Source organism: Dipteris shenzhenensis, chromosome 31 (assembly GCF_047967505.1).
Source record: "Dipteris shenzhenensis isolate YYH24624 ecotype China chromosome 31, Dip_SZ_1.0, whole genome shotgun sequence".
NCBI lineage: Eukaryota > Viridiplantae > Streptophyta > Polypodiopsida > Gleicheniales > Dipteridaceae > Dipteris > Dipteris shenzhenensis.
Window position 1 is genome coordinate 13,982,588 of NC_141626.1, and position 27,580 is coordinate 14,010,167.

General features: G+C 46.4%; 1 protein-coding gene and 1 pseudogene across 1 annotated transcript; both read right to left on the bottom strand.

Moving 5' to 3' along the window:
- On the bottom strand, window positions 1–27,580 carry LOC147881067 (AMSH-like ubiquitin thioesterase 3). Its single transcript, XM_087402301.1, has 14 exons — window positions 27,319–27,580; window positions 27,096–27,160; window positions 26,859–26,934; window positions 26,601–26,777; window positions 26,419–26,501; window positions 3,522–3,627; window positions 3,390–3,436; window positions 2,871–3,186; window positions 2,317–2,406; window positions 2,115–2,177; window positions 1,093–1,167; window positions 831–893; window positions 558–610; window positions 1–479 (listed from the first exon to the last, which is right to left on the bottom strand). Exons 1-14 carry the CDS (start codon window positions 27,430–27,432, stop codon window positions 305–307), a joined length of 1,503 nt encoding a protein of 500 aa, XP_087258427.1. The 5' UTR covers window positions 27,433–27,580; the 3' UTR covers window positions 1–304.
- Window positions 13,498–21,309, bottom strand: LOC147881068 (uncharacterized; annotated as a pseudogene).

The following is a 27,580-nucleotide window of genomic DNA, read 5'->3' on the forward strand; positions in this document are numbered from 1 at the left end:
AATGGATAGTAACATCATTATTAAATTGATGTGAATGCAACCATAAAGCTCCACTCCAAAGAGTCATAAATCTCTCAATGGTACCATAGCAAACTTAGATGATAGGGTGCTTTCACTTACAATTTTGCAGCACCCAAGCACATCTTGGCAGTATAATGCTTTAACATATATGTTTACATAGATATACAAGGAGCAGGACCTTGTTAAAGTTTACATTGATGCTGGATTTGAAAGTCCTTTCCAATTTAAGAAAACCCAAGAACTGGGGTCTCAAACAATGCATTATTGATGCAGGATAAACAGCTCAGCGAAGGTCTATGACTTTGTATTTCAATGTTGAGCTCAATAATACATGCCCACAGTGTTCATAAATTGGACTCCCATCAGGAGGTTGCTCATGTGGATGAAATCCGCGCTGTTGACAACCTTGAATAACCTTGACACCCCCAGGGTCAGACAACCGGAAAATGCCATATTTCCTGTGAATCACATGAAAAGGTTAGCATAACTTTTAAAAGCATCAACACATTATACTGGGCAAAAATTTTAAAGAATACCTTGTGGTATCAGTAGGTGCCATTACAATGGCAATGGCCTCTGGTAACATCACCTGGGAAACAAGCAAGCAGTGTGTTTTAAAAACATGGGAGATGCATATCGTTTTTACAGTGACTTGAAAAAAAGGCCAACCTGTCTAATTATTAGTCATGAAGTTCCCCCCCCCAAAAAAAAACTTCCGCCATAACCATTGGGCATACTTACAGAACTATTGAAGCAAGGCAGAAAATTCGAAATGCAACGATACTGCAGCAAAGCAGGCTATAGCTCACCTGGTAAGAATAGTGAGTGTGCAGATCGACCGAGGACATGAAGCATGTCTGTTTTGGATGAGTCTGTAAATAAAAAAGCTGACTGTTAGTTAAGTTCCTGCAATAAACTCGTATTTGAGAGAGAGAACCCCCCCCCCCAAAAACAAAAAAGCACAACACTTCTATCATTTTGTTGATGCAGATGAAATTCGAGCAAGACGACTTATATTCAGTTCCTCTCTCTGCCAATCGATACAATTTATAAAGCAAAACATGTCCTCACATGTATCCATCCCAGTTGGAAGAGATTACGCTTGTCTTGACAATCGAATATCTCCTCCTCATTTACTGTTTGACACTGTAACTCCAAGATACAGTTGACACATCTCAGAATAAATTAGCCCAAGACCTATACTCCAGATATCTCATGAAAGAAAGAAGCATAGCAACAGCCGGAACTCACACACAGTACATCCCTTAATGATTCTGCAAGGAACATACACACAGTACATCCCCCAATAATTCTGCAAGGAACATAAGAAATGGTAACTGTGAATCCCAGGTAGTCGTCATGAATACAGCAGCTGCTTCTTCCATTGGCAATGGCACATGTTTATATCTACAACTAGGACACACTGCCTGCTGTTGGAAGCCAAATTAATAAAGGCTACAAAGGACATACACGAATTAATAGATTGCTGGTTGCAATAAAAGGAACAGCAGGCCAATACAGCAGATCCCCAGCCTATATACTGAGTAGCTAAATAGAGACCCTCTGCTCCAGGGACAGCACAAAAGGTGCGTCCCAGCGGATTAACGGATAGGAAATCCCTAGGACTTTGTGAATTTGAATGACGGGATATAGGCAAAACAAATAAACATTGAGCTATCCCCCAGTTTACAAAATTAAATGAAGCAGATGCCAGCTAGATTGTAGACCTGCAGGACAACCATGGTCTGCTTATTGAGCAGATTATCCAAGCAGCGGGCAGGCCAAGGAGGCTTAGATACCAGTTTTCAAGACCGAAACCCAAACAAGCTTTGTCTAGCCAATCGACAAACCACACACTAAGCTTTTTGCAGTGTCCTTTGAAGCAGAAGGGGAAAACTGAGCCAAGGCTCAAGTGTGACGTGCAAATACTGTAAGAGTGACAAGCATCCAGCCATGGAACCCAAACAGTGCAACTGGCCTTATATTCTGCAGCATAATTTTGTTCAGTATTTTCTTTAACACTGTTTCATAGTCGAAGTTCCATGCATGCTCTTTACACAGTAGGTAAAGAAATACTCTATACTTTTGCTTACCGAGTCTGAAGTGGCCTGCTGCTTGGGAATAATGAGAGCTGTCACATAGAATGTAGCATTTCTCTGCAGCCAGCCAGAACAGTATGAGGCAAGAGGCCTCCTAAATATGCCTTCAACATCAAATGTGAGACTTCTTTAGAACAATGTATTATCAACACAACAATAACAGAACTATTGAGTTCAGAACACTGCCAATACTTACAAAGGAGCCTGCAAGTACCCCACAAGTTTCAATGTTGTTGTTTGTGTTCTGCTTTGCAAGCTTCAAGAACTCATCCATCATCTTGGCCGACTGCACGATAGATTATGTAGCCATTCCAACACATCATAAATTTCTATTATGCAAATGAATCAAAGGAAAAAACGCCAGAACAATCCACCTTTTGAATTTTCACTCAGTCATTCTAGACTTGCATCACTCAGTCAAAGGAAAAAACGCCAGAACAATCCACCTTTTCACTCAGTAACATTGGGCCTTGGAATCCAATCAACGTCTCTTTGGATCACCATACACACACAAACACCCCCCCCCCCCCCCTTTTTTAAAAACACACACATATAGTACAAACATTATGTGTTTTGTGTGTGTGTGCACTGTGTGTATGTGTGTGTGTGTGTGCGTGCATGCGTGCGCGTTGGTGTATTTATATAACACACAGTCAAGCACACACACACACACACACACACACACACTCCAAGTCTTCTTAGCTATGTCTATTGAAATAGGTGAATTGAGAAAAGGTATTGTTTGTTTACAATGTATAAATGCTTTGGACCTTCAGATTGCTTCAAGCCATCTGCCAATGTTGATACAGGCCCTGGGAATGGGTCAGCCACTTTCCAGGGTGGCACATGATCCACTGCTTTAGAAGGCTCCAGCGTTTCAAAACTCATTGGTAAATTGTGTACAGGTGCAGCAACAGGGGGAGGAGATGGTTGAGTTATCAAGCTCAGTTGAGAAGCAATGTCAACTGGCCTTGCATCAGATTCCCTTTGAAGAGTAGATTCTGCTTCTAAATCCAAAGAGCTTGGAACTTCAACTGATACAACTTTATTCCAGTCCTGGTCCAAGCTTTATTCACATGCATGTGTAAGACACCCCAGTTAGACAAAAACTGACAACATGATCGCATACAAACATACGATAACTTGACCAGAAAATAAACTGGCCCTGAGCATAAAAGACCTTGCCCTGTAGACAAGGGGCACGGTGCCCATCTTAAAACGACGTCTGTTACTCCCCCCAATAGAAGCTAGAAGGCAAAAACATCAAACCTTGGAATCTCTATTGGTGATGCATCAATATAGCTAGGGTACTGAACCTGCAGCAAGAAGCACATTCATTACAGTAGCCATATATAAAAGTATACAGACAGTACAATATATCAAGGGTGAAATCTATGGTACCCTGGCTTGTGAGATGGGCGTATCCCAGCGAGCACGAAGACCATTTGGCCCCAAAAAAGAGTGCCTCAACAGTGTCTCATCCTTTGGGGGGGGTAAGGTCAATGATCTGCACTTGCAACATAAAAAACAATATTTCTGTTATACACTACACATACTTGTTCCAAAATGGTGGTGCAGTAAAGCATCAATAATGCGCAAACGCCCTCAATGCACAGGTTCCAAAACATAGCTATCCACCGTCCCTTTAACAGAATAAAATTTTGATAAACATCACTGCAGAGAAAAGAGAACAAATACAGTGATCATTTCAACTTGTAAGAAAGGAGGCGAGGCAAATGTGAAGAAAGAGAAAGGAAAGAAATCCAGAGAAATGGAAAGGAAACAGAGTAGAAAGGCAGGAAGAAAGAAAGAAAGAAAGATTTACAAGCAGGGAGTTGACCGCTGATGGGAAAGGGGCCTGGCATGAAGTTGCCAACATACCACTGAATGTCAAACCTGAGACCATTGGTGATCCGGACCTTGTCTGACACCTACAATTAAATAGCCACTCGAGTGAAACGGTTTGCATAGTGGTTGACTCCATGGCCCCTTGAACTAGCTGAAAGAACTGGACGCATCTACTGAGGTGGCAAGATTTGAGCTTGGATGTCCTTGATGAACTCCACCCAATCATAGCAAGCTAAAGGCGTCTTTGTAATGCTCTGTGCGCCACTTGTGCCACCAAGTGACAGCTTCACCTAACAAGTCGATGGAAGCCAAGATGCACTTCTCATTATCTTGCGTTTCCACAACGGAAAATTAGCTCTCAAGATAAGAGAAATAACGGTTCTGTTTTTCCATCGTATCCGTCAGAGTTCAACTTCTTGGAAAAGACGACCTGACTAGAGGTGGAACTGGTCTATCAAGCTCTACTACTTTGGCTTGGAGCAATGACAATAGTGGAGGTCAATCTTTTTTGCTTGATTGTTTTGCACGGCTGCAGGTGCACACATTAATTGGCATAAATCCAGTGGTTTTTGGATTTGCGAGGATGACACCCCGGATTGGTAATGATATTGGCTTCACTTGGGTACAGAGGGGCGTCTCCGTCAGATATTTGGGCTGCCAGGTTGAGGTGGGCATCTCTCCTTCACAACAGTTTGCTCCGGTGTTGGAAAGCATCAGAAGAAAGCTCCTTTTCTGGAGCTCAGCCAAACTTGACTTGGCTCCAGGGTGGTGGTGGTTAACCAAGTTCTTCTAGCCACAGCATGGTTTGTATGCTCTTGTTGGTGCCACTCTAGGGATTGTATCACTCAGCTTAAGAGGCCTGTACGAAACTTTTTATGGAGCGGTCTAGATGGCACAACTCATGTTACAGCCAGGGTGGCTTGGGAGACCTTGATTCTTCCTACAAGAGAAGGGGGTTTGAATATCATGGACCCATGTAGAATGACAGGATTTTGGATGAGCTTGGCAGACCACTTGAAGCTTCTCCTTACATGCAGTGGCCAAGATGGGAGAGGGGCCCTGCACCTACAGTGGGAGCACGGAAAGCCTTCAAGAAGCTTCCTACAGACCAACAGGCCCAGATGGTTCTTAATCTCAGAGGGAGTGCAGGGAGAGTCCAACAGATTGATGCAACCTTGCCCTTGGATTGGGTGGACACAGATGACTTGCCTATTACTTGCTCCACCTGGATGGGGGCATTTTCCAGATTGGGAGTTCCTTTACAGGTGATTGCTTTTCTTGACACACATGAGGATGCCTTAGTTTTTTATGTTTCTTCGGGGGGCAGGTTGTCCAGATCCACAGACGATATCTTGTTGGAGGTACCGTTTCAGCCAGTCAGGATAGTGGGCTTCATGGAGCATGGCTCTCTTTCACAGTGGTACTTCGATCCTGACCCGCTTCTCCTCGCCCTTGGCTCATGGAGGCTGTGGCTCTATGGAGGTGTCCCAATTAAGTTTTTGCAATGGGACCCTAGGGAATGGGAATGGATAGATGAAGGGCACAGAGAGAAGGGCATCCCCTTCTTTCGTTACACGGTCAGTAATGCCAGGAAATTCCAGCTCAGCTGTAGGGGTTGGAGGCCCACCAGAGCTGATCATTGGGAGAACTTTCAAATTCCTGCTGACTTGCAAAAAAATTTTTGGCAGAGACTCTGAAAATCCCACCGGAATAGAAAAATCACTCTCTTCTTTTGGCTTTCTATTCATGGTGGGATAGCAATAAACCATTGGAGATCCAGGTTCGGAGCTGACCCTTCTTGCCCTCGCTGCCTTTCTGCTTTGGAGACAATACAGCACTGCCTTTGGGATTGCAGACAAGCGAGCATCATATGGAAGGGGATTGCAAGACTTTTCAGCACTTTTGTTCGCCTACCGTTCTATATGACCTGGGGATCAGTGGCTTGGCTTACTCTTTCAGGGCCCCAGGTATTTTTTGAGAGACTTGATTCCTCTTGGGCTCTTCACATCCGACGACACCTTGTGGAGTCGTGCTCTCTAGAGGATGTTTCGGCCACTCTTTTCAAGGCTGCTCACTCCTCGGTCGACCCTCGGTCGACTCTCCATGGGAGATCCTAGCTAGCATTGCAGCATGGCACATTTGGAGAGCCAGATGCACTGAGGCTTTGGAGGGTTCTCAGGTTCACCCTTCTCAGATCTTGGCCAGTACTTGGATAGATACGATACACACTCTGATGGCCATTTGGGCGACCATGCAGGGATCATCTCGAGCAGCCTCCTCTAGGAGAGTTACTTTTCTCAAAGATTGGAGAGACTCTCCCTTCTTTGCTGAGACTTCTACAGGGTTGAGACGGCATTTTCAGCCTCAACCTTGGTTTCTTTCTACCTCATTCCTCTGAGGTGTTTTTTATTACATGCTTAGCATGGTGTATTTCCGCACAGAGCTTGCTCTAGCGGGTTTCTTTCTTACTTAATAGAAGTCTCGTTTTTGAAAAAAAAATAAAGTGATCTTCTGGCTTCTTTAGCCTTCTGTTATGCGCCGAGACATTCTTCTTTAGCCTCCTAGTCAGCTCGGAGATGTTCTTCTCCGGCCTCCTGGGCAGATCCTTCACAGCTAGTATCCCACTAGCGATACATCCACCAACAAAGGCATAGGTCTCTCCTTTTAGGCATGGTTGTTATGATCCAAGTCATGATGCAAATGCATGCTCAGCAATTGGAAAATCTCTTTGCTCACATGTTACAACTTCTTGCAAGAGCTAAGGGATAGTCATGTCCACGTGGCCCTAAGTGGAGTCTGTCTCGCCCTCCAAGCCGGAGCAGTCATCACCATGCATTAGCTGTGCTATCTGGATCTCCCACCGAGACTAAAGGATGAAGGGGAAGACAAGGAGAGACTACCTGCTATAGAAGGCACAAAGGGGGTGTCCTTCCACCACTCCCTACCCCCTTGGTGGTACTCACAATCTCAGGGAAGAAATTTTTGAGGCTCTGGTACCAATGTAATGGGTAAGGTGTTGGAGTACTCTCTCCATAACTATACTAACTACGAAGAGAGGGAGAGATGATTGGGGACATCACGTTTATCCTAGCAATCACCAATTAAAGGCCCCTGTAAATATGTTCTTCCTCATTAAAGAGGGCTTCTTTGAATCCCTCTAAACATTATGCTAAGACTATGAACCTGTGTTATAGAAAAGTGACCTCTCTGACACAGAGGATATCCCGCAGCAGAAGACTGATAAGTCAGCCCAGGAATTACACGTGGAAGTGTTCACTATGGAATCAATGCTTCATCAAGTGTGTGTACTTCACAACATTCATGTGTGTGTGCAGACTAGCAAATAGACAACACTCAGAGAAAAATATAGAAGCAACACTTTATATTACCATCCGTCCACAAACTGTTAGAATCTCACTGTGCCCACCTGTGAGCCCCCGATTTGAGGGGACAAGGGGCAGTGAGAGGTAGTTGGGCTGGGGAGAGACCTAGGCAGGCATCAGAGGGCTGGTCGCAGCCTGCAACAGCAGGTATGAGGGGGCTCTAGGCCTCACATGGAGGCACCAGCAGCAGCACAGACTGGCCGCCCAGGGCACCCTTATATAGGGGCCTGTGGCTGGCCAAGTCGGCCCAACCAAGGCCACCAACCAGGGCCAACCCTAGTCGGTTTATGGGGCCCTATGGTCGGCCACCAGACAGGGTAACCGACTCTGCTGGTCGATCATTTGAAGGGGCCTGGGCAGAGCCTATAAAAGGCCCACTTCTGCATTCAGCCCAGCATCCAGTGCATTACAGAAAGCCCTTCTCCAAGGCAGTGTTCAGCACTCAGATCTGGGACAGTTTTGTGAGAGAGAGTTCATCAGTTTTCTCTAGCACCCTGCTGTGATTTGTATTGCTCCCTTGGAGCCATTTTCTGCCCACCATCCGGTGGATGAATATACTTTCTCTCTCCGTCTATACTTGCTGTTATTTCTGAGTGTGTGTTTGTTGCATCTCTCTCCATCTATACTTGCTGTTATTTCTGAGTCTGTGTTTGTTGCATCTGTGATCATCTATCTGAGTTGAGTGTGTAAGAGTTGGAGAGATCTTGGGTGGAGGATTGAGTGATTCATTTCTAACATGGTATCAGAGCACTAGGCTTTCAACTCTTCTTCATCATATCACTCTTTGAAGGAAGGAGTCCCTTGGCAGAAAGGCGATTCCGTTTTCAGCTCAGGCTAGCACGGGAGGTCAGTACATCTTTTTGCTTCAGTTTTTCAGTTTGCTATTCACCGAGATGGATCAGCGTTCAGAAGCCTCTACACCCACTACTCGTCCTTCCTCCTCCTCTAGTCATCTTCCTTCTTCATTCATTCCCAATTTTGGTGAAGCTGGAAAGCTCAATGGGACGAACTATCCAATCTGGAAAGTCAAGATCCGAAGCCATCTGGTGGCACGGAAGCTGTGGAAGATAGTGATTGGGACCGAGGTGAAGCCAAAGGACATTGTGGACAAAAGAGGTGATGTTCTATTTGAAGTAGATGCGGATGAACTCAGTGCATGGGAGGAGAGGGATGCTCAAGCCTTAGCAATGCTAATTGGCACGACAGCAGATGTTGTGATCCCTCATATCCAGTTGGCAGAGACATCTCAAAAGACGTGGGCCATACTGAAGGAGCTGTATGAAACCGACAATACAGCCCGTATCATTACTCTTCAGCATCAACTTTATAATCTTGATATGAACGAGGGTGATACTGTGCATGACCATCTGACAAAGGTGAAAGTCATGCGAGACCAGCTCGCAGCGGTTGGTCAGAAGGTGGACTCAAGTCAATTGGCGATGCTCACACTCCACAAGTTGCCACGGAGTTTCAAAAGTTTTGTGACTACGGTCACTACGGGTCGACGGACTAAGCCACTCACCCTTGAGGAGCTTGGCCCATTATTGCTTCAGGAGGAGGCTCGAGAGAAACTCTTTACGCAAACCGATGAAAAGGCATTAGTGGCCAAAGACAAGCGTGAAAAAGGCAAGTCAAAGGAATTCAAGAAGTCAAAGGACGCAGACCAAAAGAAGAAAATGAAGTGCTTTTATTGTGAAAAGCTTGGCCACTCCGCCAAAGAATGCCGAAAGAAGAAGGCGGATCAGAAGCGGAAGAGAGAAGCCAGGATCAAAGAAGAGCCTAAGAATGATTCTGCCAATGTGACGACATGACAGTTGTTTTTAATCAGTGAACATTGTTCAGCGTATGCAATCAATGAAGGAAAAGAGGGTTGGTATGTTGACAGCAGAGCTTCAAAGCACATGTCTAACAAAAAGACTTGGTTCAAAACCATGGAAAGTACATACCCGGATTCCAAAGTTTCTGTCGGGGATAGCCGAACATGTCCTGTGAAGGGCATTGGTAGCATTCCTTTCATTACGACCGTGGGAGAGAAGAAGGATATCTCTGGAGTACTTTATGTACCCAACCTTTGCAAAAACTTACTGTCTGTAAGTCAAATGGACAAGAACAACATGTCAGTTCTCTTTGAGGACGGCAAGGTCACTGTGACATCCAAAGCAAATGGACAGATGGTGGCCCAAGGAGTCGAAGAAAACGGACTGTACCGCCTCAATGCAATGTTGGTTCATGGAGACAACGTAAAGTCCAAACTTTGGCATGAGCGCTTCGATCACGCCAGCTATGGAACCTTGGCTGAAATGTCAAAGTCGAAGATGGTGGATGGACTTCCACCCATTACAGGCAATGATGGTGTCTGTAGGGCTTGTCTAGAAGGCAAGCAGCACAGGGACAAGTTCCCACAAGAGGCCTCGTTTCAGGCCAGCAAACCACTTGAGTTGGTTCATGCCAACATTTGTGGCCCAATGTCTACAGCATCGTGGGCAAGATCCAGGTACTCACTTCTCTTTGTGGATGATTTCAGTAGAATGACCTAAGTGTATTGCTTGGCTAAAAAGTCACAAGCTCTCGAGAAATTCAAGGACTCGAAGGCCAGAGTTGAAAAGGAGACAGGGGAGAATGTCAAGATGTTCCGTACAGACAGGGGGGGAAAATTTACCTCCGATGAGTTCAACACATTTTGTCGCAAGCATGGGATCAAGCGACAACTCACCACAGCACGTACATCTCAGCAGAACGGGGTAGACGAGAGGAAGCACAGAACCACCACAGAGACAGGGCTTGCTATGATACGAGGGAGGAACCTTTCTAAAGCCTATTGGAGTGAAGCTGTCAATACAGCAGTACACATCCTCAACAAGACCAAGATGAAGGCCGTCAAGGACAAGGCATTTTATGGTAAGAAGCCCTCTATCACTCATCTTCGCATTTTTGGTTCTAACGCATGGGTGCATGTGCACAAGGAAGAGAGGACCAAGCTTGATTCTCGAAGCAGAAAATGTATCTTTGTTGGGTATACCGAAGAATCCAAGTCCTATCGACTCTTCGACCCAGTAAAAAAGCAGATCCTTATCAGTCGGGATGTCATCTTCAAGGAAAAGGAATCTAAACCCCAGGAGGAGCCTCACGTTGAGGAGGAGATTGCTCAATCCCCGAACCCACCCCGCCCCAGGTTGACCATCCAAGAGGTGGCGAAATCGAAAGCTGATATTCCACAAGGTACTGAGGAAGAGCAGGATGTTCCAGAAGCACTTCCAATTCCTCCTCCCACTAAGAAGCAGAAGAGGTTGCCCCAATGGTACCTAAGAACATTGGAAGACTCTCGGATAACCAATTTACCTGAGAGTAGCAGTTCCGGATTGCGTCGGTCCCAACGTCTTAAGAAGACCCCATTCGTGAACTTTGCGTTGGTGGCTCAGCTTGAAGAGCCAAGGTCCTTCAAGGAGGCAAAGGACAATCCAGAATTGCAGGCTGCCATGCAAGCAGAGATGGATGCTATCCTGAAGAACAATACCTAGGACTTAGTGGCTAGGCCCCCGCGACGGAAAGTCATCAGCACTAAGTGGGTATACAAACTTAAATTCAAATCAAACGGCAGCTTGGATAAGTACAAAGCAAGATTAGTGGTCAAAGGTTTTGCTCAGACTGAAGGCATGGATTTTGATGAAACTTTTGCTCCCACAGCTCGCATGGCTACTATCCGGACAGTGATTGCCCTTGCTGCCCAATTCCATTGGCCTATTTTTCAAATGGATGTGAAGTCCGCAACCCTGGAGGAGGAGGTGTACGTAGAGCAGCCACAAGGCTTTCAAGATCCAAGGTCCCCATTAAAGGTCTACAAGTTGAAGAAGGTGTTATACGGGCTGAAACAGGCCCTCGGAGCTTGGTACCAAAGGATAGATGTATTCTTTCAGAAGATAGGGCTTAGTCGGAGCCCTTCTGAGGCAAACCTCTACTTGTTCATTGAGAAGGGGTTGCGATTGGTACTCATTCTCTATGTTGATGATCTTATCTTGACAGGTTACCATGTCAAGAAGATTTCCTAGGTCAAGGAGCTACTCATGACTAAGTTTGAGATGACTGACCTTGGGTTATTACACTACTTCCTTGGGATAGAAGTGAAGCAGGCCAAAGACAGGATCTTCATTTCACAAGAGAAATACTGCAGAGAACTTCTAAAGAGATTTCAGATGGAGGATTGCAGGACAGCAGTAACTCCCATGGAGGTTGGACTCAAGCTAAGTGTTCACGACACATCTCAGCCGGTCAATACTCCTTTGTACCGACGATTGGTAGGAAGCTTGCTTTACCTTACCAATACTCGACCTATTATTTGTTATGCAGTTGGGCTATTATGCCAATTCTCTGCTTCTCCCAGGAAGAGTCATTGGGATACAGGTTTACCGGTGCTGAGGTATCTAAAGGGTACTTGCACCTACAGGATCACCTACACCAAAGGCATCGAACTAGGCGGGTTTTGTGACAGTGATTGGGCGGGTGATGTTGACACCAGAAGATCAACATCAGGGTATTGCTTCTTACTTGCATCTGGTGCCATCTCTTAGCTGAGTAAGAAGCGACCCACAGTGGCCCTTTCATCTACCGAGGCAGAGTACAGAGCCGCATGTATAGCAGCTTGTGAGACACTGTGGTTGAGGTGGATTCTGGAGGACATGGATGTGAGTCAGGACGACGCAACAATGCTGATGTGCGACAATCAAAGTTGCATAGCCATTGCCAAAAATCCAGTGTTCCATGCACGGACCAAGCACATCGAAGTTCATTACCACTTTGTTCGAGAGCTCATCATCGACGACGTGATCGAGCTCATGTACTGCCCGACCGCCGACAACTTGTCCAACCTCTTCACGAAGGCACTTCCTCGACAACAGATGGAGCACCTCATCAGACATATGGGGATTGGCCCACAATTGTGACATTGAGGCGGGTTGTTAGAATCTCACTGTGCCCACCTGTGAGCCCCCGATTTGAGGGGACAAGGGGCAATGAGAGGTAGTTGGTCCGGGGAGAGACCTAGGCAGGCATCAGAGGGCTGGTCGCAGCCTGCAACAGCAGGTATGAGGGGGCTCTAGGCCTCACATGGAGGCACCAGCAGCAGCACAGACTGGCCGCCCAGGGCACCCTATATAGGGGCCTGTGGCTGGCCAAGTCGGCCCAACCATGACCACCGACCACGGCCAACCCTAGTCGGTTTATGGGGCCCTATGGTCGGCCACCAGACAGGGTAACCGACCCTGCTGGTCGGTCATTTGAAGGGGCCTGGGCAGAGCCTATAAAAGGCCCACTTCTGCATTCAGCCCAGCATCCAGTGCATTACAGAAAGCCCTTCTCCAAGGCAGTGTTCAGCACTCAGATCTGGGACAGTTTTGTGAGAGAGAGTTCATCAGTTTTCTCCAGCACCCTGCTGTGATTTGTATTGCTCCCTTGGAGCCATTTTCTGCCCAACATCCGGTGGATGAATATACTCTCTCTCCGTCTATACTTGCTGTTATTTCTGAGTGTGTGTTTGTTGCATCTGTGATCATCTATCTGAGTTGAGTGTGTAAGAGTTGGAGAGATCTTGGGTGGAGGATTGAGTGATTCATTTCCTCCTCATTTCTAACACAAGCTGGACAAGATACAAGACCAAAAGGTTCTCCTGCTACATACCTAGCACCTCTAGATCTCTGAGCCCGCATGCTCCACTGAGCATATGTAGACTCTCTGTCCATCCGTGATCTCTGTCCGTCCATGATCTCTCCACCTTACTGCCTAGGTACAGCCTAGGTGGGCAGCCTCCTGTGAGCTAGGTCTGCAGCTTCAAGGTCTCTTTCTCCTGCTGCTGGTGGATTGGCTGCTCCAAAAGATGTTGTATGAGGCCCCAAGGGCCACCTTTTATAGGCCCAAGGGCCTGCTCAAAAAACTAACCAGAAACCTGCATGTGGCCGACCAGCCCTCTGCCTGTCCCGACCTAGTCTGCTCCAAAACTGCCCCTTAAGGGCTCTCAAAACTAGGGCCGACTGGCCCACTTTCCCATGCAGGGACCAGCCTTGTGCCCAGCCTATAAGTAGGCCTGGTTGGCTGGCTATACCCAGCCCAACCAGCCTGTCTAACCAGGCCGACACCTGCCAATAGACCCTTCCATGCTATGCCATGTGTGCTGCTCCAGCTCCTCCTTTTCCAAGGCAGATCCACACCTCGAATGCCCTGCCATCTGCTTCTACATGGACGTCATCTGTGGCAGCCTCATCACCTTCCGCTGGAGCTCCATCCAGCCACTGCCCTGCTCCTGGACATGCCTTTGCCAGTCGCCTACTCCACAGTGCTGATCCATGCTCCCAGAAGGCTTCAGGTATTTTCTGAAACCCTAGGTTCACCCCCCCCCCCCCCCCAATGCTCTCCTCATATGGGGGCTTAAAAACAGGGAGGTCACCTAACCATTTCCAACACCAAGGCTATCGCTGGGACTGTATGGCTAATCGATCCCATGAAAGGTAGGATCTGAAACGGCTACGTTGTCTGTTGCTGCTGCGTTTGCTCCCGAGACAGCTGTGTGGAATTCTGGGGCTGCTGCAGGGCTACCTAGAGCGGCTACGTGGACTCACCTACTGTAGCTGAAGGTAGTGCTGCTGATGCTACTGCTACTGCTACTGCCCTGTGGCATGCTGCTGGAGGTGGATCCCCCACTGGAGAGGCTGCTGCTTCTTTGGGGGAGGCTCTTGCTGAAGGAGGGAAACCTGGAGGGACTGCTGCTACACTAGAAGATCCAAGAATGAGAGTGGAATGGATGTACTTATAGGAATAAGGCCAATTACTGGCCAACCCAGTCTGGGACCTGCATAACTAACCCAACTAGACCTGTGGACTGCCAACTGTGCCATGTGTCACCGACCAAGCTGGCTGCTGACCCAACCTATTGATGTGGCATTCTGGCTTCGTGGCCAGACCTGCTGATGTGGCAGTCTGCCGATGTGCCACATGTCCTGTGCCTATCTCTTATAGTAGTGCTTTTACTGTGAGGACAGATCATAGGTTTTCTAGGTATTTCTTATCTAGTCTACTCTAGTACATTTACCTTTATAAGACTAGAATATATCCAATCCTACAAATTAAATTTTATATAGAACACGCAAAAGAACAAAGAAAAGAAGAAATTCTGTAAGGCGAAACAAAGTTATGAGTAAATGAGAAAAATAATAATAATAATAACTTAGTAACCAAAGCTACGCTTATGTTCTCAGCAATACCCAACCCTTTGATACTATATGGGTTTCGAAAGATTACGGTATCTCTTGTGTAAACCCAGTGCTTACTAAGCTTTGAATCCCAACCAAAACAACCAGAACTTCGATAGCCAAAAACAAACAAACAAACAAACAAAGCAAAAAATAAGTAAAAGATATATATATATATATATATATATATATAGAGAGAGAGAGAGAGAGAGAGAATTAAATTAGGTTAAATATCAAAAACAAAAGAAACACTAATGCTAACACAAGAAAACAAAGATCCATATAAGAAAACAAATGAAACACCACCCCAAACAAAAGGAAAACATCATTAGCCTATTTATTAAAATAACGAAACAAGGATAAACCAATGTACATATAAGAAAACAAATGAAATACCAACCCGACCATAGGAAAAAATCATTAGCATCATCTTAATTAGTTAGTTATTTATTTACTGAACATAATAATAATAATAAAATAAGGGGTGGGAAAAAACCAAAAGCCGAAGTTCCAAAGACATAACGACTACAACATAGGACAGAGTGGATTTTCTTCATTACTTTTCTTGTAAAATAGCAGTAATAGGCTTAAATTACAAAATTGAGAGATTAAAGGCACTCCTACTTGTGCAAAAACGAGAGCATCTAAAGAATTGGACAGTCATCAATCCATACTTCGCCATATCAAATATGTTTTGAGTTAATGTTAGCTGAACTGACAGAATACTGCACTAGTGGAACTCTGGATTGAGTGTGATAGTCTTGAGGGAGGAATATAAGGGGCCTCCGAAGAGGAAAGGATAACTGAATAACTGTCTGCCCAATAGGCTGCATAACTGAAAGACTAAGTACTGTACGAAGAGACTAAACCCTCACTACAATAGGATGGGAAAAGAATGTATAGAGGGGAAGATCCCTCACTGTAGATATATGACCTGAGGGCTGCACTGCTGCAAATCCCTTACTGCTGCTGTCAGGACTGAACGGTGCCTGTAGGTAACCCTGTAGAAGGTGTGGAGGGGAGCTGCTCTGCTGCCGCCCTATCGCTGGCCTGATCCACCTGGAACCCTGCTGCTGGCTGAAGACTGCTGCCCTGGAATGGCCCTCAAAGTAGATGAAAAGAATGGCCAAGGGGGCTGCCTTTTATAGGCCACCTTGGGTCGGGTCTGCTGAAATCACCATCTGCCACGTGGCAATCCGCCACATGGCTGCTGATGTAGCGTGCTGTCTGCTACGCAGACTGGCTGGCTGCACTGATGTGGCTGCTGACACCCAAGCATGCCACAGGTTGTGGAATCTAGATGCCCATAACATCCCCTTCTGCTGAAATTAGAACTGGTGTATGAAAAAGGCCTCCCTACATGCTGAAAGGAGGTGCTGACTTCAGTATGCACGGCTCATGAATACGGATCTGAAGGAACTGAATCTCAAGCTCCTCCTCCATCTTCTGGCTCAGACAATAGGGATGCTTGCTGGGGAGTGATCAGCCAGGAAGACGCTCAATGCGATGATCATCAGTCGTACTGGTGGTAGGGACGGAGGGAGACTCGTCGTGAGGAAAATATCCTGGTCCTGCTGTACTGACTGGAGTGGCTTTAGTGGTTGAGTTGACGTACCACCTTTGCGGATCTCTCTAGCTCTCCAAACTGCTGCAATCAAAGGTCGAGGAAGAGTACCCTTAAGCCAAGAGATGAACTACCCACCAAAGCGTGGTCCTTTGTAATTACCAAAATATGATGTCCTCCTACCTCTGTTGCACTTCTAGATCCCTAAGCCTGCACGCACACCTCCAAGCTATCCCTGCCACAGCCATGTGAGGCAGTGAGTGCTTGCTGCCCTGGAAGACAGCCAAGGGTGAAGCTCTTCTCTGAGCTATGTATGCAGCAATCAGCTCTCTCTGGTCCCTCTGACTGATGGCCCAATGTAGTGAAGGGGGAAGGGGCAGATTTGGAGATGGGGAGAGAATAGCAGAAGGAAGGAAGAAGAAGGGGAAGGAGAGAGGAAGAGAGAGAAGAATGAGGGGATAGAGAGATAGAGAGAGGGAGAGAGAGAGTGTGTGAGCGTAGGCAGCAGGTAGCAGGAAGGAGGAGGGAGAGTAGATAGGATTAGATGTCACATCAAAAAGTCCCTTACAATCCTTTTGGGTTGACTTATATAGTCCCCCACAGTTCCCACATTTCCCCTACTATTCTCCCATCTATTTCCCCCTTAAAATCCATCTTTTTCCCACCTTCATTACAGCCATCCCTTCCCAAAGAATTTTGCCCTCAAAATTTCCAAGAGGCTGCCCTGGATGAGAAGGATCAGCTCTGTAGGAGATAGGGGTAGTCCTGCACAATGCTCTCAGGTTGCCAAGAATTCTCATCTTCCGTTAAACCTTTCCATTTGATGAGATATTCTGTGTAGGCTTTGTTCGTGAGTACATGATCTCTAAAGCCCTTGATTTGCTCCGGCACATAGATTATGTGGCCCTCTTCATCCATAGGAGGCAACTCAGGAAGAACCTGGACATGCTGTCCGACATGTGGTTTCAGCAAGGATACATGGAAAACATTATGGATCTTGGAGGTACTGGGTAGTTCCAACTGATATACTACCTACCCAACTTTGCGGATGATTTTGTAGGGACCATAATACCTGTGGGCAAGCTTTGTGTTGGTATTACCTTTCAGCGAGGAATATCGATTCTTATGGAGACGTAAATGCACATAATCCCCTTCTTCAAAAGATAAGTACCTCCTTTGTTCATCCGCATACTTCTTCTGCTTGGCTTGGGCATCCTGCATATTCCTCTTAGCCAACTGCAGAAGGGCATCCATACTCTCCAAATCATTCCTTGCTTGCTGATTTTTCACAGCCAAGTCTGCAACCCTGGAAGGCATTCCCACTTTGCATCCATACATAGCCTCGAATGGACTCATGCCAATAGAGAGGTGTTTGGTGCTGTTGTAGCAAAATTCAGCCAATGCTAACCATTTGTCCCAAGACTTCTGCGTGTCATGACAGTAATGCCTTAGATACTCCTCCAACCACTTGTTCACCCTCTCTGATTGTCCATCCATCTGTGGATGATAAGCAATACTAGGCGCAAGGGAAGTACCAACTGCAGTAAATAACTCCTGCCAAAAGTGACCCATAAATTTAGCATCCCTTAAACTGACAATCTCCTGAGGAAAACCATGGTGCTTGAACACATACTCAATGAATTGCCAGGCAACCTGTGAAGCGGAGTACCGAGTCCTAGTCGGTATGAAATGGGCCTGCTTAGTCATCCTGTCAACCACCACAAATATGCTATCCCAACCCTTATCTGTAGAAGGCAAGCCTGTAATGAAGTCCATGGCAATGTGAGTCCATTTGCCTTCAGGAATGGGTAGCGGTTGCAGAAGGCCTGCGGGTAACCGGCTGTCCACTTTATTTTGTTGGCAGGGCAAACATTCACTGACAAACTTAACCACATCTCGCCACAAACCATCCCAAATAAAGCTCTCCTTGACTTTTTCATATGTTTTTGTGATACCCGTATGCCCTGACATAGGGGATGAGTGCACTTCCTGTAATACCATCAACCTGCACTTGGAGTCTGGCACAAGATAAATTCTGTCCCTGCACCATAACAGTCCGTTGCGGAGCTGAAATCGAACATGTCCTTGGCTGGACGGACTCTGTAACTCCACAAAAATAGGAGCTGCATCAGAATTTTGCATGTATTCCTCCTGAATCCCAAGTATCCACTCCTGATGAAGCGTGGAAATGGCAGACAGTTTGCATGACCACATCCTGGACAAGGCATCAGCAACCACATTCTCTTTCCCCTTTCTATATTCAATGTCAAAATCATAGGACTGAACTGCAGCCAGCCATCTCTTCTGCTTCATGGATAAATTAGGCTGCGTTAAGAAGTACTTGAGTGTCCTGTGATCCGTTTCGACCTTAATCTTGCTACCGTACAGGTAGTGGTGCCATTTTGCAAAAGCATGCAAGATTGCCAGCATCTCTTGATCATAAACATGATAATTCATTCCTCTGGCATTAAACTTCCTGCTCTCAAAAGCAATCACACCATGCTCTTGTTTTAGGACAGCCCCTAAACCTTTGCCACTGGCATCCGTCTCAATAACGAAAGACCGTGAGAAATCAGGGCACACCAATACAGGTGCATTGCTAAGGGCATCCTTGAGGTTATCAAAGCTGAGTTGTGCTGCTTCTGACCATTGGAAGGCATCCTTTTTCAGCAAATCAGTGAGAGGGGCAGCCCTTTTGGCGAAGTGCCTAATGAATCTCCTGTAAAAAGAAGCAAGACCCAAGAAACCTCTGAGCTGCGTGGTATGCTGTGGCTGCGGCCACTCCTTAATGCATTTCACCTTAGCTGGGTCTACCCTGATTCCGTGCCTGCTTACAACATGACCAAGATATTCAACCTCCTCTGCCATAAATGTGCACTTGCTGGCCTTGGCATAAAGCTGATGCATCCTCAAGATTTCTAGCACTTGTCGGACATGGTCAATGTGTTCCTGTGCATCCTTACTATAAATGAGAATGTCATCGAAAAATACCAGCACACATTTGAAAAGAAGGTGGTGTAAGATCTTGTTCATGAGTGCCTGGAAGGTGGCTGGTGCATTAGTCAAACCAAAAGGCATCACCTTAAACTCATATAATCCTCTTTCTGTACGAAAGGCAGTCTTATGCTCATCACCCTCTTTCATCCTGATCTGATGGTAACCTGACCTCAAATCAATCTTCGTGAAATACTGAGCACCCTTGAGTTCATCCAGCAGGTCATCAATCCTGGGAATAGGAAACCTGTTCTTAATGGTGGTCTTATTCAATTCTCTGTAATCAATGCACATACGAAAAGAGCCATCCTTCTTCTTCACCAGGAGTACTGGAGATGCAAATGGCGAGGTGCTATGAGCAATGAAGTTTTTCTCAAGCAAATCTCGCACCTGTGTTGCCACTTCTTCCCGTTCAACCTTAGAGAGTCGGTACGGGGCCTTGTTTATTGGTTTACTACCATGTTCTAGGACTATGGCATGATCAACATCTCTTTTTGGGGGCAACTGAGATGGCATATCAGCAAACACATCCCCAAATTCTAAGAGCAATTTCTGCATTTCACAATTATCCACATGGGGAATACCACCCTCCTGAGGTACAGAGACATTCAATGCATAAATGGCACTTTCGTTCTTGAGCTCCCTAGCTAGCTGCCTTGCTGAAATGACCTGCAATTTCTGATTCACAATGCCCTGCAATGTAACAGTTCTACCCTTGTGGCAAAACTCAAGAGATAAAGCATTCAAATCTATACTAATTTTCCCCAAGGATTTCAGCCAATCACAACCCAGGACAGCATCTATGGATCCCATATCCAATGCCAAAAGATCACCTGCAAACTCATAATGATCAGAAAACTTGATCCTGGCATCCTGGCAACAATGTCTGCTGATCATGTGCTGCCCATTTGCGATCTCCACTTTCAGACCATGGTCTATCTCTGTAGCAACTAATCCCAATCTTGCAATGTTCTACAATTAATGAAACTGTGAGTGCTACCACTGTCTACCAATACATGGACAGATCTGCCATTAATCATTCCCTTCAACCTGATTGTGTCAGCACTTTTGGCACCCATCAAGGCATGTAGTGAGATGGTATACAGTGTAGACTGGGCATCCCAATAAATCTGTTCATCATCCACAGGAACATTACCATTAGCATCACCTCTGACATGAAAAGGCATTGTAGGTTGATGCTCCAACACAGAGAGTGTTGGCTTACGGCCTTTCCTGCTACATGTAGGCTGAATATCAATCTCATGCATCACATGAGTGGTTTGCTCAATAGCCCCACCCGGATCAAAAGGAAAAGCAGTCCCCTTTGTGGCATCTGTGTCAGGAGACTCATCTACATCATGAGCTCTTGTCAATTCCTCATGAGAGACATCATGGGGGTCTGCTACATCAGCCACTTCATCATCATCAGATAATTCAATTATCATGCTGAGTTTGGCTGAGCTGACATTCTTCATTTTGCACACATCTCGGTGCTCAGGTGTCCATTTCTCTCCACACCTAAAGCATAAATTTGCCTTCTTCCTACTGTCCATTATGGCTCTGGAATGTTGTTTAACTTCTGATTTGCCAAAACCAGCACTGGGTTTGACACCTGTCTTTGCATCCATGGGCCTGTATGGCTTTGCATATGGCATCTTACTTCCAGAAACCGTTGGATATCGTGGGAAGGAAGCAGCTGCTGGTTTCTTATCAATCCAATCAGCAGAATTTGTCTTCCTGTCAGCATCATAAGCAGTACCATAGAAGCTATGTGACACATGCTTGTACTTGCCAGCATATTTTGGCTCAAACACCTCAGCAAGCTGGGCTGCTCGCTCAATGGTTAGAGGATTGTGAGCTCTCACATCAGCAGCTAGAGAGGATCTAAGCCTTGTATAAAACGCAGCAACTTCCCTTTCTCAGAAATATCCTGTACAAACAAAGAAAGTCTCCAAAAACGCTGCAAGTACACCTGGACCGTACCTGTCTGTGATAGCACATAGAATTCAGCAAGGTACTGTTCAAGGATCAGGGCCGAGACGAAGGTCGTGACCATAAGCTCCTTGAACTGTTTCCAGGTGGTAGGCTTCTGAGGTGACTCTCGCATGTAACGCCACCATGTATGTGCATAATCCTGTAAATGCATGCCAGCAAAAATGATCCTCTCCTCATCATTCTTAGGGTAGAAGCGGAAATAATCTTCAAGCTTCGAGAGCCACTCCTCCAACTCATTGGGAGTGCGAGTGTCACCCTTAAACTTATGCACAAAGATTTTATCTTTCACATCTTTGGCTGCGTTATTCCTATAGTGACTACCAGCATACTCATGCTTGAAGCTCACATACTGTGAAAAGGGCATCTCATTACGAACATCCTCAGGCAAAGCCCTATATGAACGTAAGGCATCTGAAAGCATATCATCCATGTTTGCATGCTGCCCACTTCCAGCATCATGCTGGTTAGGAGAACCACTCCCCTGATACATAAAGTGCGTCTGACTGAAAGCATTACCTCCCTGATACGCAGGCTGAGTCTGACTGAATGTATTAACAGGAGGTGTCATCGAAGCATGCAATCCCTGCTGAGTCTACCTGCCATAAACATCTCGGTGGGTGGGTGGCATAGAAAAAGGTTGAGAAGAGGACTGGCCCCTCTCCCAACTGCCCTGAAACCCAACACCCAATCCAGGCATGCTCGCCGTTGGCAAAAATGTGCCAATGGGCCGGCCCAAAATGGACGGCTCAGCCAATGAAATATGCGAGCCAAATGGAGGCCTGGAATCAATAAGAGAAGTGCTCGGCGGCGGCGGCACGGGCAAGGCATCACCAGAATCAACATAATCCCCATGCTGGGGTGCATGCATAGAACCAACATCATAAGTGCGACGGCCATCAGCCATAAATCCCCTGTGTGGGTCACGAAAATCACCCTGGCTATCCAACTGATCCCCGTGCTGGGGTGCGGGCTGCTTACCCTTATCGTGCATACTGATGGCGGTAGTGATCTGTTGCCCAATGTTCTTACCCATCTGGGTGATAGCTGTATCGTGCATAGCCATAGCAGTGGTGAGCTGCTGCCCCAACTGCTGACCCATCTGCTGAAAAGCCCCCTGAAGCATCAAGGCCAATGCATCTAGAAACTGTGTGTCGGTAGGCATAGCAGAAACTAGCTGTGAAGGAGATGCACCCTCTGTGACCGGCATCTGCTCCTGTTGAGCAACATCGTCACCGTGCTGAGATGACTCATCCGACCGGGGTGCACACCTGGGTGCCATGAGTGACACGAGGAAAATGTGCCGAGTGTCGAAGGCTCGATGTAGAGGCTGGAGAGGTGTCAGTAGCAGTCGTTGAAGAGGTTCGAAGAAAGCTCGGTGAAGAGGCTGGAAACGGGGCTCAAAATGAGCCACGAAGGTGGCTAAGAAAGGCCCAGAATAGGGCTGTAGGAGTACCCTAAAAGAGGTTTTTTTTTTTTTTTTTTTTGGGTGGGAAGCTTAGGACAACTAAGACACCTAGGGTAGTTAGTACAGTTCTAGCCTAGACCTTTAGGACTGTTAGGACACTGTCTTAGACCAACCTAAGCCAACCTTTAACCTTAGTTAGTACTAAGCCAAACTGACTAAACCTAACCTTACCCAATCACTAACCTAACTAAACCTAGCCAAAGTAACCCAATCCACTAATTAGCTAGAACTAACCAGACCTAAACTAACCTAACCAACCAAACCCAAGTAGCTAACCAACCCCCCTAAACCCTAGCTAACGGAACCTTAGGAAAGACTAAGGTTTTTTTTTTGGTGGTTGCGTTGTAGGCATGATAGACGACGGCGGCCTGGTGAGAGGGCGGAGAGAAAGGGCGACAGAAGCATGGCGGCCAGGCGGAGCAAGGCAAAGGCGTAGGAGCGCTGGAGTGACGAAAAGGAAAAGGGACGCTGAAGTGACAGAGATGCTCACGAACGGCGATGCCACGAGCAAGATGCCACCGAGGTCGAGATGCCACGGACGACGACTTGTAGCTTGGGCCTGCTGGGTTTGCAGGGCTGCTTCTTTACGGGATGCCCTAGCTGAGGAGGAGCTCTCCGAAAACATTTGTCGTGGACTCTTCGCGGCTCTCCAAACTGGTCGTGGGCTTGTGCATCAACTTAAAAGCTTGTGGAATACGCGAGGATAGGCTTAGATAGGCACGTAGCAACTGGTATCGTTGGCCTTGCGTCTGTCAGACTACGAGCTGATTGTACCTTGCTTATAATGCAGGGTTGGTGAAGCCAACGAAAGCAAGGTGCCAGAGAGCGGAGCTCTGATACCAATGTAGTGAAGGGGGAAGGGGCAGATTTGGAGATGGGGAGAGAATAGCAGAAGGAAGGGAGAAGAAGGGGAAGGAGAGAGGAAGAGAGAGAAGAATGAGGGGATAGAGAGATAGAGAGAGGGAGAGAGAGAGAGTGTGAGCGTAGGCAGCAGGTAGCAGGAAGGAGGAGGGAGAGTAGATAGGATTAGATGTCACATCAAAAAGTCCCTTACAATCCTTTTGGGTTGACTTATATAGTCCCCCACAGTTCCCACATTTCCCCTACTATTCTCCCATCTATTTCCCCCTTAAAATCCATCTTTTTCCCACCTTCATTACACCCAACGCCCTGCTGGTCTGCTGCTCCAAACTAGGCTGCTGAAATGGATGACTTATGGGCCCCAAGGGCTCCCTTTTTCCAGGGGCTGATAGACCCCCCAAACTAGCCAACTAGGGATCTATATGAACCGACCCAGCCAACCACTCCCCCAGTCTGTCAAACAGACTGGGGTCTGTAAATTCTGCCCCCTTCGCATCCTACCTCGCCATTTGAGATGAACTCAGCCAAGAATCATAGAAAGGAGTGCAGGAGCTTGAAATCGCTTGGAAAATTGGGGTTTGGACTGCCCGAAAGGGAGTTGAATTGTTGTAGGAAGGTGGCTTCAAGTTTGGAGTGCGGATGTTGCACCTAATCTAGAAACTCATCCTAGGGGTCGAGAAGGGGGGGCGCAACTGACAACTGTTTTTTTCTAGCTTTTAGGGGAACTCATTCTAAAAGCAGTGCTTTCCCAAAGCATATACCTTTGTAAGACTAGAATATGTCCAATCATACAAATTCAGATTTTTGTTCTAAAGTTCGAAATTTTTTACAATGAAAATAAAAGAGTAAAACTAACCTATGCTGATGACTAGACAATTCAGCTTGCCGTAGGGTAATGTCAAGCAAAGCACTTCTTTGGTAAAAGAAATTGCGGCTGAAACCTGCCACCTAGCCTGAATTCGAAGAAACCTTCAAAAAAGAATTCTTGGATGTGGAGGAAGATCATGACATTGTGGCCAAGTTTAAAGCCCTCGACATGGCTAAGCAAAATATCACTTTTGAGAATAATCTCTGCCAGGTTTGTCTTCGAAAATATTATTTGTAGATATGGATGCTCCATACAACTTGTTAGTGATCAAGGCTCACATCTTCAATGACTGCTTCCTTAATCCCCGCACCTTGCCGCCCTAGAAGACAGCCAAGGGTGAGGCCCTTCTCTGAGCTGTCTGCAGCACTCAGCTCTCTCTGGTCCCTCTGACTGATGGCCCAAAGCCCTGCTGGTCTGCTGCTCCAAACTACTCCTTGAAGGCTGCTGCAATGATGACTTATGAGCCCCAAGGGATCCCTTTTTATAAGGGCTGGTAGCCCCCCAAAATAGTCAATTGGGGATCTATATGAACCGACCCAGCCAACCACTCCCCTAGTCTGTAAAACCGAGTGGGAGTCTGTGAATTCTGCCCCCTTTGCAGCCCTACCTGGCCATGTAGCAGAAAGCCACTGGCCCAGGCAGATCTACCCTGTCCCACGGCTTCCCTAAAAGCTGCTCTAGACATGTCCCGGCCTGTTCCTAGACCTTTTCCAACCCCTGGATGCCCTGCCATAGTTCTGTACAGCTCTGCACAGCAGGCACCACCTGCCCAGGATGTTCCTGCAGGTTCTTGCCATGCTGTCCTCAGATCCCACGCTCGATTACTTGTGCAGACCGGCTCCAAACTGTTGCTGATGTCATCGCCCATGCTGAGCTTTCCTCTACCCCTTGGATCTGCTCCAGACTCTTTCCCTGCAGCCTCCAAAGGCATCCAGGTATGCTCCTGCGTGCTGCCCACATGGCAGCCTATGTGTTGCCCATGTGGCAGTCCCCTCTTTGCTTTTCTCTGAGTATGCTGCCCACATGACAGCCTATGTGCTGCACAGGTGGCAGCCACATCAACCCTAAGTACACCTCCCCCATGCTCTCCTCGTATGGGGGCTTACAGATGGGGAGGTCACATTTCCAATAGAACTGCCTCGCAATTCAAGGATCCACAATGTTTTCCATGTGTCTGTTGAAACTTGAAAAAGCATGTTGTACCTGAATTGACTGTCACAGCTGACCTCCCTCCTATGGATGAGTCATAGCACATAGAGTATATAACTGAAGAAATACTGGGTTATAAGGACAAATATCTGAGAAACAAAACTCAAATGGAAAGGACTTCCAGCAGCCAGCTTCTATTCTTGAAGAGCATCCCCAACTTTTGGACTGATTTATGACACAACATGCTACTTTTTGTAAGCGGCATTTATGCGATTTCTAAGCTCCAAGGGCTCCCAATGGCCTTTTCTACAGCACTGCTCATTCAGGCATTATATTCCAACAAATGCAGACTTGAACGACACCTCAATTTGCTTTGTGGAAAGCTGTCATATGAGCTCTATTGAACTACCAAATAAGAGTGTTCTCTTCCGTTTCCTTTCTCTGTTTGTACTATATCTCCTGCATTTTGCTTACTGTTATAATTAGCAGAAGTAGTTCTGTCTCACAAAGGTAGATGGACCGCACACGGAATCTGATGCAGCACGTTTGGTTCCTCACTGAGCATCACATGCTGTATCACAGCAAAAATAGGGTGAACCTTCAGAAGCATGAATCTGTGTTGGCGTATTCCCTCATTCTTCCACCAAGCTCCATTGGATACCCATGCAGAGGGTCGATAATATGCACCTTACCGATATCATTGACTCTGGACAAGCATGCTTTTATTGGCACTTTAACTGTACAGAGTATCACCCTAATATCACACGCATGTCTAGCAGGCAAAGTTTTGGTCATATTGCATGCCAATAGGTTTTTAGAATTAGAGACACATACAGGTGTACACTTCCAAAGCCTTCAAACCGTTATAGAGATTGCGTATCTTGTAATACAAAATACCCTGAACAACTACCGAGTTCTACAGCTTGCAGTACTTACAGGTTGCTCAGCTGGTCTACTATCTGATAAGGCTTAGTCAGACTATTTTGTAACGTCCCATACGATGTGGTCAGCCAGTCATTCTGCACAAAATACAAAGACAAAAAACAAGAGTACGTATTTAATGATCCAGGGGCAAAAAATGCACACAAATCAACGTAGAAAGCTAACTTTGGGTGTACCTTCTCATTGTGGCTGTTCTGAAAGACTCTACCATTTGACGCAGGAGGCCACTCATACTTTCTTGTGGCAATATTTTCAGAGCCAGAATTGTCTGCAACTGCATTGTTCAGTTTTTTAACTTGCTTTTGAACCTCAGGTTTAAGTTTTTCAAGCTCCGATAATACCTGCTTAAGCTTCTGCAGATGGCCATAAAAAACAAAGTTGAGACGGTCTGTCACGAAATTGTTTGAAACTCAAAAGTCTTGTGAGATCAAAACCTTAGTGTATTCGGCTCTCTCTTTCACAGAAGATGTCCGGTAGTCCTGATGCTCGGGAATAGTTTCACCAACCAGACTGTACAAATCTCAACCAGCATATGCCTCAGAAATCGCAAGTATGTTACATCAAGGGCCCCAAAGCTGCTGATATACACACAGCCTGAACTGCAATCACCTAGTGCTCGTTTTGGCAACCTCAACTGAGTACAAAAAACACATAAGGCACGCTAGTCGCACCTGGAAAACCTAAGAAGTAAAATGTAAAGTTCCACAATGTTCTTTTCTTCCCGATAAATGTAGGCCTGCCAAGGAGACACCGAAAACTGTGAGAAGGGCATTGGATTGCGAATTACGGCACAAAGTGTGACTCGCAGAACAGCATTTTGTTGTGAAGGGGCTCAAATTTCGACCAAATACTGATGTGAGCGTTCCGTTGGAGGGAGCTGGGAAGGAGACGCACCTGCTTAAGCATATTGTCTGCAGTGCGATAGTATTTCTTGAGAGGAAAACGATTGTCCACCTCGATTTTGGGGGTGTTAGCTGCGATGCTGAAGCGGGAGGAGGGGCCTCGCATGGTGGAGAGATCATGGGGGACGACAGGGAAAAGGTAAGGGGTCTGCCGAGATGAAGATCAGAAATTTATACCAGCAAAACTCGGTATATTATAAAGAAGAAAACTTAATTCATTCTATACACAACTAAATTTATTTCCTAACAAGCAT

Excerpts from the sequence above, each read along its gene's own strand:
- LOC147881067 (XM_087402301.1), bottom strand. The coding sequence starts at position 27,432 with ATGCGAGGCCCCTCCTCCCGCTTCAGCATCGCAGCTAACACCCCCAAA. Across the intron at positions 26,935-27,095 it reads TTACTTCTTAGGTTTTCCAG|TCTGGTTGGTGAAACTATTC; the intron begins GTGCGACTAGCG and ends AGATTTGTACAG. Across the intron at positions 3,437-3,521 it reads CGCCCATCTCACAAGCCAGG|GTTCAGTACCCTAGCTATAT; the intron begins GTACCATAGATT and ends TTCTTGCTGCAG.